The sequence below is a fragment of the Myxocyprinus asiaticus genome, chromosome 50 (genome assembly GCF_019703515.2).
Source record: "Myxocyprinus asiaticus isolate MX2 ecotype Aquarium Trade chromosome 50, UBuf_Myxa_2, whole genome shotgun sequence".
Classification (NCBI taxonomy): Eukaryota; Metazoa; Chordata; class Actinopteri; order Cypriniformes; family Catostomidae; genus Myxocyprinus; species Myxocyprinus asiaticus.
In genome coordinates, this window is record NC_059393.1 from 12854541 (window position 1) to 12870805 (window position 16265).

General features: G+C 38.0%; 1 protein-coding gene across 1 annotated transcript in view; it reads left to right on the forward strand.

The window, feature by feature from the left end:
* Positions 1 to 16265, forward strand: part of LOC127439274 (calmodulin-regulated spectrin-associated protein 2-like) — a 65688-nt gene that overhangs the window by 7166 nt on the left and 42257 nt on the right. Inside the window, exon 3 of the mRNA XM_051695492.1 lies at positions 3876 to 4135. Within this exon, the coding sequence (XP_051551452.1) occupies positions 3876 to 4135 (260 nt within the window). The remainder of the gene's footprint in view (positions 1 to 3875; positions 4136 to 16265) is intronic.

A 16265-nucleotide genomic window follows, 5' to 3' on the forward strand; every position in this document is an offset into this window, starting at 1 on the left:
TGTAGCTCTATAGAGTGTGAGGCCAGAGACTATTTAGCAGATAGAGACGAGTCACTTCTATTTAAATGAATGGGAGGAACTGGAACGCCCCACCAAAAAGCTGTAGCACCCAACAGACAATGGATGTAGTAAGGAAGTCCCACCTTGCAGGAAAAAGAGCCAATCACCTTTTAGATACAGACATCACCTGTCAATCAACTCACTAACGCGCATTAGCTATACAAGCTGGGATAATTGCGCGTTTTAGCGTAATATGAGGTCAGTGTTCGGTTGAGTGAAACACGATTGATTCATGTGTTAATACACACTGCATTAAAGAAATTAGTAAACGCGTTTAGGCAGAGGGATTATAAGAGTAGTCTTCCACTGGCCACGACATGATACACAGGGTGAAATACTCACTCAATTCACTGACTTATGCAGCCGAACTGCTCCGTGTTACAGCTCCCTGTAACTGGGAGAATGGGATGAGAAAAGCTGACTCTGGATCAGTGGCTCTGAGCAATGTTCTACATCAATTGTGTATGCAGAGAAAATGTCTTAGTTTCTAAAAAATATTCTACATTTTTTTTAAAATAATAAACAAGTAGTTTGATTCATGAAACAAACCGTTTTTTTGACATTTTGGTAGCATTAAATACGGTTCCATTCAAGTTGTATCATAATGCGCCTCTGAAGTTTTGCTGTCTGTGTACACCTTGGATCAACTCAAAACTTGCGTGCACTGAGATGACAAGTGAAAAATATTCTTTTATTATCAGACACATTCCTTGAACATGCTAGACTGGCATTCCCCACTGAATTTTATCCTGACTTTTAAAAAACATCTTAAGTTGACTCTGACATTGTCGATGGGCACAGCACATGATGACATACAGTATATGATGCAGGTTCAAGTGTTGGACACTGCTGCTTTAGGTAAGACAGAGGTTATTCTTCATTATTCATATTGGCTGCCATGTTGATGGAAAAGCAAATCATGCATATTCATGTTATTGATTCTTTTCTAAATATCTGTTTGTTTACTATGTTGTTTTGACATGAGTGTTATACAGTAGCTAGCACAACCTGTAATGTCTCTTGTATGCAATGCATGGCTTATTTGTATGGAATGCATAGCATAGCAGAAGAGAAAGTGGCTGTGAGAAAAAAAGTTACGCAAAAATAATGCAAAAGTAACGTAAAGCTTTACGTTCCATAAAAATTTACTTTTTAATTAATTAAGTTACTTTTTTAAGGAGTAACACAGTATTCTAAGGAGTCACTTTTAAAACTGTCGTTACCCAACACTGACCATCTGTGAAATGTTTGATATAAGAACTGCCTATTGGCTTATGATCTAGTTTATAAGCTTTTCATCAAAGTGATTAAGGAATGGTTCAATGTAATTTTACATTTTGGCTTGTTACTGTCAACATCTTTTGTTGGTGAATGTAAAGTATTACTATATAATTGACCAAATTGATTTTGCTATTAGCACAATCTAGTATGATACACAGAATTGAAGCCCATGTGCATGTAATAATGATGTGTAGGGACGCAAGCATTCTCTCAAAGTCTCATCGGTCTCCATAAATAGCGAAACAGTTCTCCATGGATACTGTGACCTCATTCAGCAGAACTGTGAACCCATTTATTCTGTCAATGTGTTCGAAGTCACTTGCATTAATGATATTTTTAATATTCTAGCTAGCTATGTGGTAGACACCGTGTCATTTTCTCCTTCCCTTTCATCTTCCCAGGTGAGAGTAAATTACGCTTGCACAGAGGATCGGAAAACACATACTGGAGTTTTGAGCGCTTTGAAGCTTGAAATTCTGAAAAATTCCAGGCTGCACAGCTTTCTACTATGATATAACAGGGTGAAGGTGTCAAAATATGTGCAGAAGGCAAAAGTCATATTATTTAATAATATACTGTATATTAGTAATATAAAGGAATTTTCTGGGTTGAAAACAAGTTGTGTCAGCTGAAAACAAGCTCTATCAGCAGTATCCATGTTTATCTTTTTACATGATCACGATAGGGGCTGTAGAATTGGATGTGACTTTACTCCAGCCTCATGTTAACACGTATAATGTTTTAAAACTGAAGTATGTAACTTTTTCGGTGTTAAAATACTTCCTCCTATTCCTGCTTAATATGCAGGTTAATAGGTTAATTTTCTCAAAAACTGGAAGCTGTGTTTCTGTGGCACTTTGAAAATTGCTTTGTTTTGAGCAACCTGCTTAGACCCGCCTCAACAATGTTACTCAACCAATGGCATGAGTTGGGGGGTGGTGCTATCTCTTTGTTTGACCAATGGCAGATGGGGGAGGGTTCAGAAAGCTGTTTTGAAAACAACATTTATTTTTGGAATTCTGTTTGGTGGCACAGAAATGACATACTTGAGCTTTAAGTCTTGTTGCTATACTTCAAACAGTATTTCAGCGTTTATGGACTTCAATTTTAATTGCATTATTGTGCACACGATTTGTACTTGTTTTTACAAACTCAGGTTTCGATAAAAAAAAAATTACAAAATTCTGTGCTAATCGACTAATTTTCTGTGGTAGTTTTGTAATAGTAAAAACTATTTTCTGTGGAGTTCAGTTGATAGAGCTAAACACTCTTTTAAAGGAATATTCTGGGTTCAATACAAGTTAAGCTCAATTGACAGCATTTGTGGCATAATGATGATTACCACAAAAAAATATTTTGACTTGCTCATACTTTTCTTTAAAAAAAGCCAAATTCGAGGTTCCAGTGAGGCCAATGTGAATGAATGATTTTTTGTGGGCCAATTTTTGAACGTTAAAATACTCACTTTTTCAAAAGTTTTGCCACAAGGCATAAACAATATGTGTTAACATGATTTTAGTGTGATAAAATCACTTACTAACCTTTTCTGTGTAAAGTTATATACAATTTTACAACTTTGTTTCCATGACGATGTAATGTCAACAAACCCTAAAACCCTAAAATGACTGTAAACATGACCATTTAAACAACTTTACAGCTCAAATAATACACTAGTTTTAACAGAAGAATTAATGCAAGTGCTTTTATAAAATGATTAGCTTCACATTTCTGCCTTTAAACCCTCCAAAAATGGGCCCCATTCACTTTAATTGTGAGCCAAAATTAATTTTTGTGGGAATCAAATGCTGTCAATTGAGCTTAACTTGTATCGAAACCTGGAATATTACTTTAATATGTGGATACTGTGATTTAGGTCTAATTCTAAAGCTTATTTCAGTACCAAAAAGGAAAAGGAATGCCAAACTTCTAGATCTGCAGTGACTGATATAACAAGTATAACCATCTGCTGTTTTATATAATATGTGGCTTGAGTACAAATGTCTAGTAGTATTTAAACTAAAACGTTTTGTTACATACAATATTACATCCAAGAAAAGAATCACAGTACAAATCACAGATTCAACTATCCGTCCTTAAATTCTTAAAAATAAAGGTTCTAATTAAAAACAAAATGTTTTTTTTTAGGCCAGTTCCACACTTAGGCCACGCCCCCCACCCCCGCTTTGGCAGAACTTGATTCAGTCGTGGACAGTGGTTCCACACGTTTGAAATGAGTTTTCCTAAATTCAAATTACCATGTAAATTCAACTTAAAAGAACCTAACTGAATCAGGTATACCCAACCAAAAATTTGCATGTCAAAATAACTCAAATGAAACTATTTTAGTGAAATGCTAGCTCATGACATGAAATGTTAGCATGCTAAACGTGCTGGTGGGAAGCACTACAAAGAACTACTGAAGAGCTTTATTTCCTTCATATTGATGTACTATATCAGTATTTTAGCAGATTTTTCAACCTTTTTTCATGTCCATGTTAACTGATCTCTTCTCATTTTTTTCTATGTTCTCCCAGACAATGTTCCAGAAGAGCTGAATGAGCCCTTCTACAAGGACCAGTATGACCAGGAGCACCTGAAGCCTCCGGTGGCCAGTCTGCTGCTGTCAGCTGAGCTTTATTGCCGAGCAGGAAGTCTGATCCTGAAGAGTGACTCTGCCAAACCTCTGCTAGGTCATGACGCTGTCATCCAGGCTCTGGCACAGAAGGGCCTGTATGTCACTGACCAGGATAGACTGGTCACAGAGAGAGACCTGCAAAAGAAACCCATTCAGATGGTGAGACGTACTTCTTTTTCTCATGTTTCTAATGGTCAGAAAGTGAGGAGTGGTGGTAGCTGGAGCATTTTAAAGAACTTGAATTGTACACTGTTTTATGTCCTTTATCTTCTACCTATCTTGTTGATGTGTTCATGTTGTGTTGCAGTCTCATATAATCTGCTCTAAAGTTTTAAAGAGAGCCATTGTTGTGTGAGTTATTTCCTGTTGATACCTGATTACCGCGGTGATATTTGCTGTGCCTCTGGCTGCCTCACCCTCCGCTGAGCACATCTCATCAAAAATAATGTCTGCGGAGGGCCTGGGTAGCTCAGCGAGTATTGACGCTGACTACCACCCCCGGAGTCACGAGTTTGAATCCAGGGCGTGCTGAGTGATTCCAGCCAGGTCTCCTAAGCAACCAAATTGGCCCGGTTGCTAGGGAGGGTAGAGTCACATGGGGTAACCTCCTCGTGGTCGCTATAGTGTGGTTCTCGGTGGGGCGCGTGGTGAGTTGTGCGTGGATGCCGCGGAGAATAGCGTGAAGCCTCCACACATGCTACGTCTCCGCGGTAACGCACTCAACAAGCCACATGATAAAATGCGCAGATTGACGGTCTCAGACGCGGAGGCAACTGAGATTTCTCCTCCGCCACCCGGATTGAGGCGAGCCACTACACCACTATGAGGACTTAGAGCACATTGGGAATTGGGCATTCCAAATTGGGGAGAAAATGGGAGAAAAAAAATACGTAAAATTGCATTGTGTGTAGTGTGTTTTCAAGGAAACGTCGTATTTACAACGCAGTTGCGCATCCTGACTTGCACACAACTTAGTTCAAGTTCAACTGTTATTTGCTTCATTGTCATTTGTCAGTCATTGATGAGTTAATGCTGCCTTCAAGTGCACATGGGAAGCTCCGAGTTGGGCATTCCCTTTTTGCGACATGTCATGCATTCAAATCGGAAACAAAATACTGAAGAATTCAAACTAAAACAAATACACACTGAACAACTGCAAAAGCTCTTTTTTTCTGTTGTACCGGTGAATAAGAGCACTGAAAACCCTAATAAGTTGACTACTCAACTGATTGATTAAACTCGTTTCCTCAGTTGAATTGAGTTTGGGTGTAATGGTTTATCGTGGCACGATACATCGCAGTTCAAAAATGTGACGATGCACATCGTGGAGATTGGAGCACTTTTTCGTCCTAATGTACTACGCCTTCAGGAAGTCGGTATAGAAATGAAAATTGCTTCATTGCACACAAGGAGATCTAAAATGCGATTGCATACTAGCAGCCACAGGTGTTGAACGATGAGTTTGCCTGAAACTACGAAAACTGAAACAGAAACTAAAGCGAATGTAATACAGGGATAACAAGGAGCGGGAGATCCTCGTTTTCAGCAAGAGACTGCGCAAGGGAAAATAAAAGTTTATCGAGGTTTAATGATAGTGCCATATTAATCTACTATACTGTATATTGTATAATGCTGAATATTATGTATAATAATACTATGTGGAAATATAGTCATAATGTCAAATGTCATGTCTGATTTGATTTCATCAGTAAATTATTATTACTTAATGGATAAGCATGCACTTCCATTTAAATATGTATTTTTGAAAAGTATATGTAATGAGAGAATGTTATTTTAGAAAAATGCCATTTTAATTGAAAATATTTTAAATGTATGTAATCAGTGACAGTGTGTAAGAAGCAAGAAACTTAATTCAGCATTTTCAGTAAGTAAAATTATTAGCTAATATTTCCATTTAGTGTCACCATTGCCCTGTTCTGGGCTGATTTTAGTCCCAGTACATCTCTGATGGATCATTTAGCATTTTTAAGAACAGTACTTTTAGCTACATTTTAAAGGAAAGGAACTGTGTTTAAAGTAATAATAATAATAAATAATAAAAATAAAATGATTAATAATAATAATAATTTAAAAAAACGTTCAATCTTAACTTTTTTTTAATTCTGGCTTAGTTTAAAGAATCGTGAACCGAACCATGAGGTCAGTATCGTGAACCGAATCAAATCGTGGGATGAGTGAACAGTTACACCCCTAGAATTGAGTAATGGGGTCTTCAAAACTTGTGTAATTAAGTTCACTTAACTTGGTGTTCATATAGGATGAATTTAACTATTTAAGTTAAGGTAACTAGATGTAAGTAGACTTAACTCAAATTTACTATTTAAATGTTGTTGTTTCAACTTAATAATTTGAATTGGACTCAAATTTAGATGGTACAATAACACAGCTGAAATACTGACCAAGGAAAGTTAATTCAATAATTCAAGCGCAAGGCAGAAAATAATTGATTCATTCATTCCAGTCACAACTCAACAACTATAAATTCAAAGTTTCCCATTGGTAAATACTACTTTGCTTGCTCATTCATGTGCTCGGAAATTCGTAATTACGATATTTTTTATTTTTTTTTTGTGGATTTTTCCCCTTTTTCACCCAATTTGGAGTGCCCAATTCCCAATGCGCTTTTAAGTCCTCGTGGTCGCGTAGTGATTCGCTTCAATCCGGGTGGTGGAGGACGAATCCCAGCTGCCTCTGCGTCTGAGACCGCCAACCTACGCATCTTATCACATGGCTTGTTGAGCGTGTTGCCACGGAGACATAGCGCGTGTGGAGGCTTCACGCCATCCACCGCGGCATCCACGCTCAACTCACCACGCGCCCCACCGAGAATGAACCACATTATAGCGACCACGAGGAGGTTATCCTATGTGACTCTACCCTCCCTAGCAACCGGGCCAGTTTGGTTGCTTAGGAGACCTGGCTGGAGTCACTCAGCACGCCCTGGGATTCGAACTAGCGAACTCCTGGGGTGGTAGCCAGCGTCTTTTACTACTGAGCTACCCAGGCCCCCATTTCTGACTCCACTTGAAGGCCGTGTAACACTGGTCACTAGTGAAGGGCTAAGGACTGTGCATGTTCTTGTGGTGCCATCAACCATACGGTGTTGTCTGGATGTCGTCTTTCTGTGGCTTCAGAGTAATTAGTCACATGGCATTTAAGGCTCAGACGACTGACTGGCCAACTGTGCAACTGCCACTGAGATGGGAATGCTAACCTATAGTTTTCTCCAGGTATTATAGGCCTCTTTGGACTGAACAGCAAGTAGCAGCTCCATGTAGCCGACCCCATCACTGAAAGCCAGGTTTAGCTGTCAGACGGAGCTGCTGTCTTTGATCCAGCTCTGAACTGCTTGATTTCTAGGAACCAACATTTTAGCACCTTGAAATCGGTGCTCACAAATCCTTATTAGCGTCAACCAACCATCCATCTGTCTGCTGTTCTACACAAACTCTGCTAGTGTAAGCTGACTACAATATCTGTCATTCTTAGACCATTTCCCATCCTCCAGTTTAACCTGGTTTGCCTTGAGTTGTATGGCTTTTTAGCAGTCTCATTTTGAGAAAATATTGTGGCCATAATCATAATCTGCTTGGAGAAGGATTCTGTGCCTCAGTTGGCTTATTGTTGCCAGAATTAGGCTCACTGAAGTGTTATTGAATGGCCTGATTTCAGTCTCTTAGCAGAATGTACAGGGACTGTGCATCAGCTTTCATCTTCAGGCCTACAAGAATTGATGAGGTCTGATGAAGGTAGATCTCTGTGAAGTAGCTTTTCAACTAATAACTCTGAATGTAATATCCTAAGTGTAAACCCAACAACAGTGAGCATGTTTACATGCACAGTATTTAACCGATTATGCTTAATAACACGGCAACAAGGTCATTTAAGTGCTTTAAATAAACGTTTTTCTTTTATCAGGGAAATGTCATTAGCAGTTTAAGTATAAAATGCATTTTTGCCCATTACCTTGATTTTGCTCTGCATATAAACACCATTACTGGCATTCTAGTAGCTTCTTCAAGCGTGTTTAATAATGGAAACATCCAAAATGTGTACTTTGGGGGAGCTTTCAGGAACAGGGTTGGGAAACACTGCACTCCTATCAATATTGTAGAAAGACTGGAATTGCTATTTGTTTTTGTTTTTTTTTAAATTGTAGTATCAACTTGGGACTTTTGACATTCATAATTATTGGTATTGGTCAGATTAGGACAATACTTTTTTTATTTTTTTTTTATTTTTATTCAAACACTAAACTTGACTGCAATAAACAGGCTTAAAGTCTGTATATGTGTAATCCATCATTCTAAATGATAATTATTTATATATTATAGATTTATAATTTAGATTATAGATTATACAGTAATTATCTGTATTGGTGAGATTAGAAATTTCAAACAGTAAACTAAACTGTAAACTTGCTTATGAATTATAGATATATCATCTATAGATATAATTATTCATAGATTACAAGATTATAGATTATAATTAACGTTATCAATCAGATTAGGTTTATACATTTTTTATTTTTTTTTAAACCTTAAACTAAACAGTAAATTTAAAAGAAAGAAAAAAACATGCTTATAGATTATAGATTTATAATTTAGATTGTAATGATCTGTTTTGGTCAGATTAGGTTGACAATTTGTTTTTTCAAAGCGTAAACTAAACAGTAAACTAAAAAGAAAAAAACATGCTTATTTAGATTATAGATTTATAATCTATAAATATAAATGATAATTATTAATAGATTATACACTGATCAGCCACAACATTAAAACCACTGTCAGGTGACGTGAATAACATTTATTATCTCGTTACAATGGCACCTGACAAGGGGTGGGATATATTAGGCAGCAAGTGAAAAGTTTTTGAATTTCATGTGTTGGAAGCAGGAAAAATGGGCAAGCGTAAGAATCTGAGCGACTTTGACAAGGGCCAAATTGTGATGGCTAGACGACTGGGTCAGAGCATCTCCAAAACGGCAGGTCTTGTGGGGTGTTCCCGGTATGCAGCAGTTATTACCTACCAAAAGTGGTCCAACCGGTGAACCGGCGACAGGGTCGTGGGCGCCCAAGGCTAATTGATGCACGTGGGGAGCGAAGGCTAGCCCATCTGGTCCGATCCCACAGAAGAGCTACTGTAGCACAAATCACTGAAAAACGTAATGCTGGCCATGATAGAAAGGTGTCAGAACACACAGTGCATCACAGCTTGCTGCGTATGGGGCTGCATAGCTACAGACTGGTCAGAGTGCCCATGCTGACCCCTGTTCACCGCCGAAAGTGCCTACAATGGCCACGTGAGCGTCAGAACTGGACCATGGAGCAATGGAAGAAGGTGGCCTGGTCTGATGAATCACGTTTTCTTTTAGATCATATGTATGGCTGGGTGCGTGTGCGTCGTTTACCTGGGGAAGAGATGGCAGCAGGATGCATCATGGAAAGAATGTAGACCGGCGGAGGCAGTGTGATGCTCCGGGCAATGTTCTGCAGGGAAACCATGGGTCCTGGCATTCATGTGGATGTTACTATGACACGTACCACCTAACTAAAGATTGTTGAAGATCACGTACACCCCTTCATGGCAATGGTATTCTCTGATGGCTGTGGCCTCTTTCAGCAGGATAATGCTCCCTGCCACACTGCAAAAAGGAATGGTTTTGAGGAACATGACAAAGAGTTCAAGGTGTTGACTTGGCCTCCAAATTCCACAAATCTCAATCCAATTGAGCATCTATGGGATGTGCTGGACCAACAAGTCTGAGCCATGGAGGCCCCACCTCACAATTTACAGGACTTAAAGGATCTGCTGCTAACGTCTTGGTGCAAGATACCACAGGACACCTTCAGAGGTCTTGTGGAGTCCGTGCCTCGACAGGTCAGAACTGTTTTGGTAGCATGAGGGGGACCTACAAGATATTAGGCCGGTGGTTTTATGTTGTGGCTGATCGGTGTATATTATAATTTAGATTATAGATTATAATTATCTATATTGGTCAGATTAGGCCGACCATTTTCTTTTTTCTTTTTTCTTTTTTTTTTAAACAGTAAACAAAACAGTAAACTTAAAAGAAAAGAACATGCTTATATATTTAGAATCTATACTGTAAATATAAATGATAATTATTAATATATTATAGATTTATAATTGTGATTATAGATTATAATGATCTGTATTTGTCAGATTAGGCCGATACATTTTTTTTTAAATTTAAAATTGTAAACTAAACAGTAAATTTAAAAATACATGCTTATAGATTTATAATATTTAATTATTAATTATAATTGTTAATAGATAATAGATTTATAATTTATATTATAGATTATAATTATCAGTATTGTCAGAGTAGGCAGATCAAATTTTTTTTATTTCAAACAGTAAATTTAAAAGAAAAAATATTCTTATAGATTATACATTTATTGTCTATAATTATAATTATTAACCATTAATAGATTTATAATTTAGATTATAGATTATAATTATCGTATTGGTCAGATTAGGCAGATTGGTTTTTTATTATTCAATCAGAAAACTAAACAGTAAATTTTAAAGAAAAACTTGCTTATAGATTATTGATTCATAAGCTATAATTATACATTATAATTATAAATAGATAATAATGATCAGTATCGGTCAGATTTGGACGATACTTATTTTTCATTTTAAATAGTAATCTAAACAGTGATCTTTAAAGAAAAATTAGGTTTATGATTATTAAGTATGATTAATAAGAGATCATAGATTTATAACATTGGCCATCATGTCAGTGATGGGCTATAAAATAATTATCTGTATTTCATCTGCGGCATGCATGATTGGCATTTCCATGGGAACATTGATTGGTTGGGAACACTGATCATGCCATTGATTAGCGTGCCGAGCAACACCTGTTCTCCTCTAATTCACTCCCTTCTTAAGCCCTTCGTGTTCTCAGTATCTTTGCTAGATTGTTGTTTGGTGTGAAGTAACTAACCTCACTCTCTCTGCCTAGTTGGTCCTGTCTCGTGTATCTGTTGGTTGCCTGCGTGTCGGGTGTGTGGTTGCCTTCCATTTCGCTGCGTGTCAGCTGGGTTTCCATGGAGGGTACTTCGTCTTTGCCCACGTGTCGGGAGCTAGATCGTCCTACCCTGCTTGGCATCATTCTGCACCTCACTAAGCTTCAATGGTGGATTCCACGAATCTATTCCTGACTTCCACAATGCATACACTCATTCTACGAACACACTCATCACGGATTGCCTCGGGCATGGCCACAGCGTTTGCACTTCTCTGTCATCTCTCCTCACTGCTGCAGCCGGTGCCGGGATCCTCGACATCCACAGTGACTGCTCACATTCACTGTAAATAAATCCTTTGAACTGTTCCCCTGCATTTGGGTCTGTTTGTCTCGCTATCACTCGTTACAATTGGCCATTTTTATATTGATGCATACCTTCAAAAATTGTAACAAAAATGCTACAGGCAGACCCATTTCACATTTCTTTTCTTCACTTTCTGATGAATGTAACAGGATGCCGTTTTGGTCATGATGATAAAGACCTGCTGTTTCTAACATTTCCTCACACATTAATACGTTTTTCAGCATAGCTTCTATTTTGGATGTGTGACAGGTAAAACCTTTTGGAGTTTGTCTCAGAAAAAGTGAGTTTTCATCTGGAGGCACTGCTGTCTTGGAAAGTATACAGAGCTCTGCATCGCACATGTCTTGATATTACATATCTTCATCTTTCTCTCTCTCTCGCTCTCTTTCATTTTCTCAAAAGAATTTTATTTACTGCTGCAGCTGCCACCCACCCACACAAAATTCCGCATTAACTCTACATTATAGACTCACTCAAAAAATCACATACTTACTCATACACACACACATGCAGCTCATACTCTCACCCACACAGTCATGCCAGAGATAGAAATAGTATCTTGTCATAATAACTTTGCATTATGTTGTAGGTTTAATTCATTTTATATTTATTGGATTTTCAAATCATGCACACACTATAGCTAGATTTTAACACGTGACACATGAAATAGCCCTCTGCTGTAGGCCATCTTTCATAAGTCATGTGCTGTATCTATCTATCATCAAGTGGAATGTGAATCACGCAGTCAGTGAAATAGATCTGTTTACTGAGGAGGTGATGACAAGAGGCTGTAGTAGCCAAGAAAAGGAATGACTTAATTTGGCAAACTCAACAATATCTCTCTTAATATAGAATATCTCAATATAGAACTCAACAACAGGTCTAATCTGCAGCACTATCAGCTTTTCAGACTAGAGGTTTTACAGATTAATAGGCACTAATACCTGCTTTTGGAACTATCAATTAGAGGTCAACCGATAGTTGATTTTGCCAATACTGATAACTAAGGTGGTGGGAAAGGCCGATAACTGATGAATCGGCTGATAGTTTTTAAAATTGATTTATAGAATGTCAAAAAAAAAAATCTTATTCTTTCCTCACTATGACGGGCACAAACAAAGAGTCCTAAATGAATAAAATCCCTGATGCAGCTTATTGTTCAACTAAAATCCCCAAAATAACCAGAAAAATTAAGATCTGGTGCATAATGTGGGATTTTAAGTATAAACAAGCCCAAAACACACAGGGGACTCTTATTTTGAAATGATGAAATGATAAAAAATAAAAAAAATATTTCCATAGATTTTTGCTGATAATGATAGTTCCAAAAAGTAACTATCGGCAACGATTAATCAGTAAAACCGATATATCGGTATACCTCTACTATCAATACTGTTATGCGCTCAAATAAATCTGAAAGGAGTATCTGAAGGCACCCTTCACTTCCTCTCTGTTAACAACCACTTTGAGTGCCACAACTATTAAGCTACTGAATTAATATTGACATGATGTCAGTATGTAGATTCCCTGTATCCCTGCATAGTTATCCAGAAAATGAATTGAGAATGTGACGCATACCTGCTTTGTGTTGTGAATCAATGTATTAGACATTTTAGAACGCAAAAATGCATAAAGTCGAGCTTGAATAGCAAGAAGCGCCTGTGTTCACGTACTTGCGTAGAGTATGTTTTGGCCTCAAGTATGAGAAAGCACCACTAACAATCCCAAAAGGGTGGTTTTAGGCTATCCTTTGGCTTGTTCATATCATTTATTTTATAGCTATGTACTTAACAAATGGATTCCTTTTGTTAGCGCACTTGTAGGTGAAAATTGGATTGAAGTCCAACTTTTGATTTTGAGGAATCCACCAGTGGAGGTCATCACTGAGGCGTTCTTTCAGTCTTTTAACAGATTACTGCATCTCTCCATCTTTTATTCCACCACAGCTTCTGTGCCGTGAATACAAATGTCTTCCACTGGATTCCAGAAGTACAACTCCAATTCCAAAAAAGTTGGGACAGTATGAAAAATGCTAACAAAATCAAAAAGGTTTTTCACCCTTTGCTATATTGATAGCACTTCAACTAAACATTATATGATGTTTTTCCTTGTGAATTTCATTGATTTTTGTTTTTTTAATGTACAGAATTTCAAATCAGTTGATTGCAACACGCTCCAAAAAAGTTGAGTTGGGAAATTTAAGACTTATAACAATTTGACGAGTTAAAATAACAAGGCAATGTGAAACAGGAGATGTTAAACAGGTGAGGCAATCGTGTCATAGCATATAATGAACCTCCAAAAACATCCTAGTTCTTCAAGAGCAAGGATCATTCGAGACTTGTCAATTTGCCAACAGATGCTTCAGCAAACAATCCTGCACTTTGAGAACAATGTTCCCCAAAGATAAATTGGAAGGATTTTGGGCATTTCACCCTCTGCAGTGCACAATATAGTTAAAAGTTTCAAGGAATCTGGTCAAATCTCGGTGCGTAAAGGGCAAGACAAAAAAACACTTCTGAATGCGCATGATCTCTGATCCCTCAGACATCACTGTCTTAAAAAACGTCATTAATCTGTAATAGATATCATGAACATGGGCTTGGGATAACTTTAGTAAACCTTTGTTAGTCAACACCATTCACCGCTGCATCCACAGATGCAAGTTAAGACTTTACTATGCAAAGCAGAAGCCATACATCAACACTGTCCAGAAGTGCTGATGACTTCACTGGGCTTGGTCTCATCTTAGATGGAAAGTAGAACAGAACTGTGTTTTTTGGTCCGTTGAGTCCACATTTCAAATAGTTTTTGAAAAACACAGCTGTTGTGTTCTCCATGCCAAAGAGGAAAAGGACCATCCAAGCTGTTATCAGCATCAGTTCCAAAATCAGTGTCTGTATGGGCCAGGGGTGTGTCAGTGCCCATGGCATGGGTAACTCGCACATCTGTGAGGGCATCATTAATGCAGACAGAAATGTAAAAATTTTGGAGCAGCATATACTGCCATCCAGCACCATCTTTTCCAGGGACATCCCGGCATTTTCAGCAGGACAACTTCAAACCACATACTGGCTGAATAAGCAGAGAGTGCGGGTGCTAGTTTTGCCTGCCTGCAGTCCTGACCATCTCCAGTTGAGAATGTGTGGTGCATTATGGAGCACACAACACGGCAACAAAAACCCCGTACAATTGTGCAGCTGAAGACCTGCATAATGGAAGAATGGGGGAAAATTCCACTTTTTAAACTTAACAAACTTGTGTCTTCAGTGCCTAAATGCTTAATAAGTGTTATTAGAAGAAATGGTGATGTTTCACAGTGGTAAACACTCGACTGTCCCAACTTTTTTGGAGAGTGTTGCAATCATCTGATTTGAAAGTACTGTACATAAAAAATAAAAAATAAAATAATGAAATTCACAAGGTAAAACATCATATAATGTTTAGTTGTAGCGCTTTCAATATAGCAAAGGGTGAATATAATTTACAAATCACTCCTTTTTGTTTTTATTAGCATTTTTCATACTCTGTAGTACTCATATCAAACCCCACTGAGAAATAGGGCCTTATTTTAAGAGCGCTAAGCACAGCGCTAAGCAATAAGTCATACACGCAAAGTCAGTGGGCATAGCCATTAAGTTTTTGTATTTTTGTGCAAGCGTACACTAAGTCTAGGTGCAAGTGGGTTTGGCGAAATTGCGCATGGAAAGCGCTAATGGGCTGGGTCAAGAGCAATTTAATTCTGAGGTTTTTCTCCAGTTATTGCACCGTTTGCGTCCTATTATATAGTCCATTCCCTGTCAAGCACCAGCGATATAAACAAAGACAGCACATTAATAAGAAGTTTGTATTGTAAATGGACTGTATGCAATGAATTAGAAGAATAGAAATATGGACTTGCATTCTTTTGTGGATCAAATGTATTAACTGCATCCTTGTCCTAAAGACTAAACAGACTAAACTTGGGCACATTTGGGGACATCCTTAATCGGAAAAATTATTCATAAAGTAAATACAGTTTTTTAAAATTCTAAAAGTGCAAAAACTTTTCTTTTTGGGTTAGGGTGTGAGTTAAGGTTAGTCTGTAGTAATTGTGATTCGTTTTGATATAAAACAATCTAAGACTTTGGTATGTCCGTGTGTTCAGTATGTGGCCAGCTTTCTATATTCCTTTCTGGAGATGATGTATTCCTTAGCTTCCCTACCATCACCATGATGACAGCTCAGTTAAGCACAATGTACAGAAGTCATCATCTGAACTTGATTATCATGAATGTGAAATGCAAAAAAAGCAGCGGACAACAACTGTGTGAAGTGGACAACATGTTGAATATGAAAGGACTGAATATTCCCCACTCCTGTGGTGGTATGGCTATAGTTTTTGTTAATATTAATTCATATACATCTGCATGGCATTAACCAGAGTATAAGGTATTGCGTTCTGGACCTAGACTTCTGCATAATTCACAAACAAGCACAGTATGCAGTATGCACACTTGACCTACTTCCTGTATTTTGGCATCAGCGCTTGTTGATCATGAAAGGAGGCAGTACTTACATGTTATTAGGGTCTTGTAAGCATATAGATTTGTTTTGAGGTACTTGTAAATTCTGTGCAGTTGTGCATAGTGCGCATAGTGATTGGGTATTTCAATAATACCACATTGAGCGTTGTTCAGCAGCCAGCCAAAGCTGCTAATCAAATCCTAGCAGTCCAGAGTCACCACAAACATGTAGCTCTGCTCGCTTGCCCGCTGCAAGAGGCGTAGGCACCCCAACCCGACGCTTCCCTCTACCCACTGTTCATACCACTCCGTTGCCATGGAGACACCCTGTAAAAGCAGGTGGCGGTGATGGAGGGGGTACATTTACTTGTAAGGTGGATCCATTAGTGACAAGTGCAA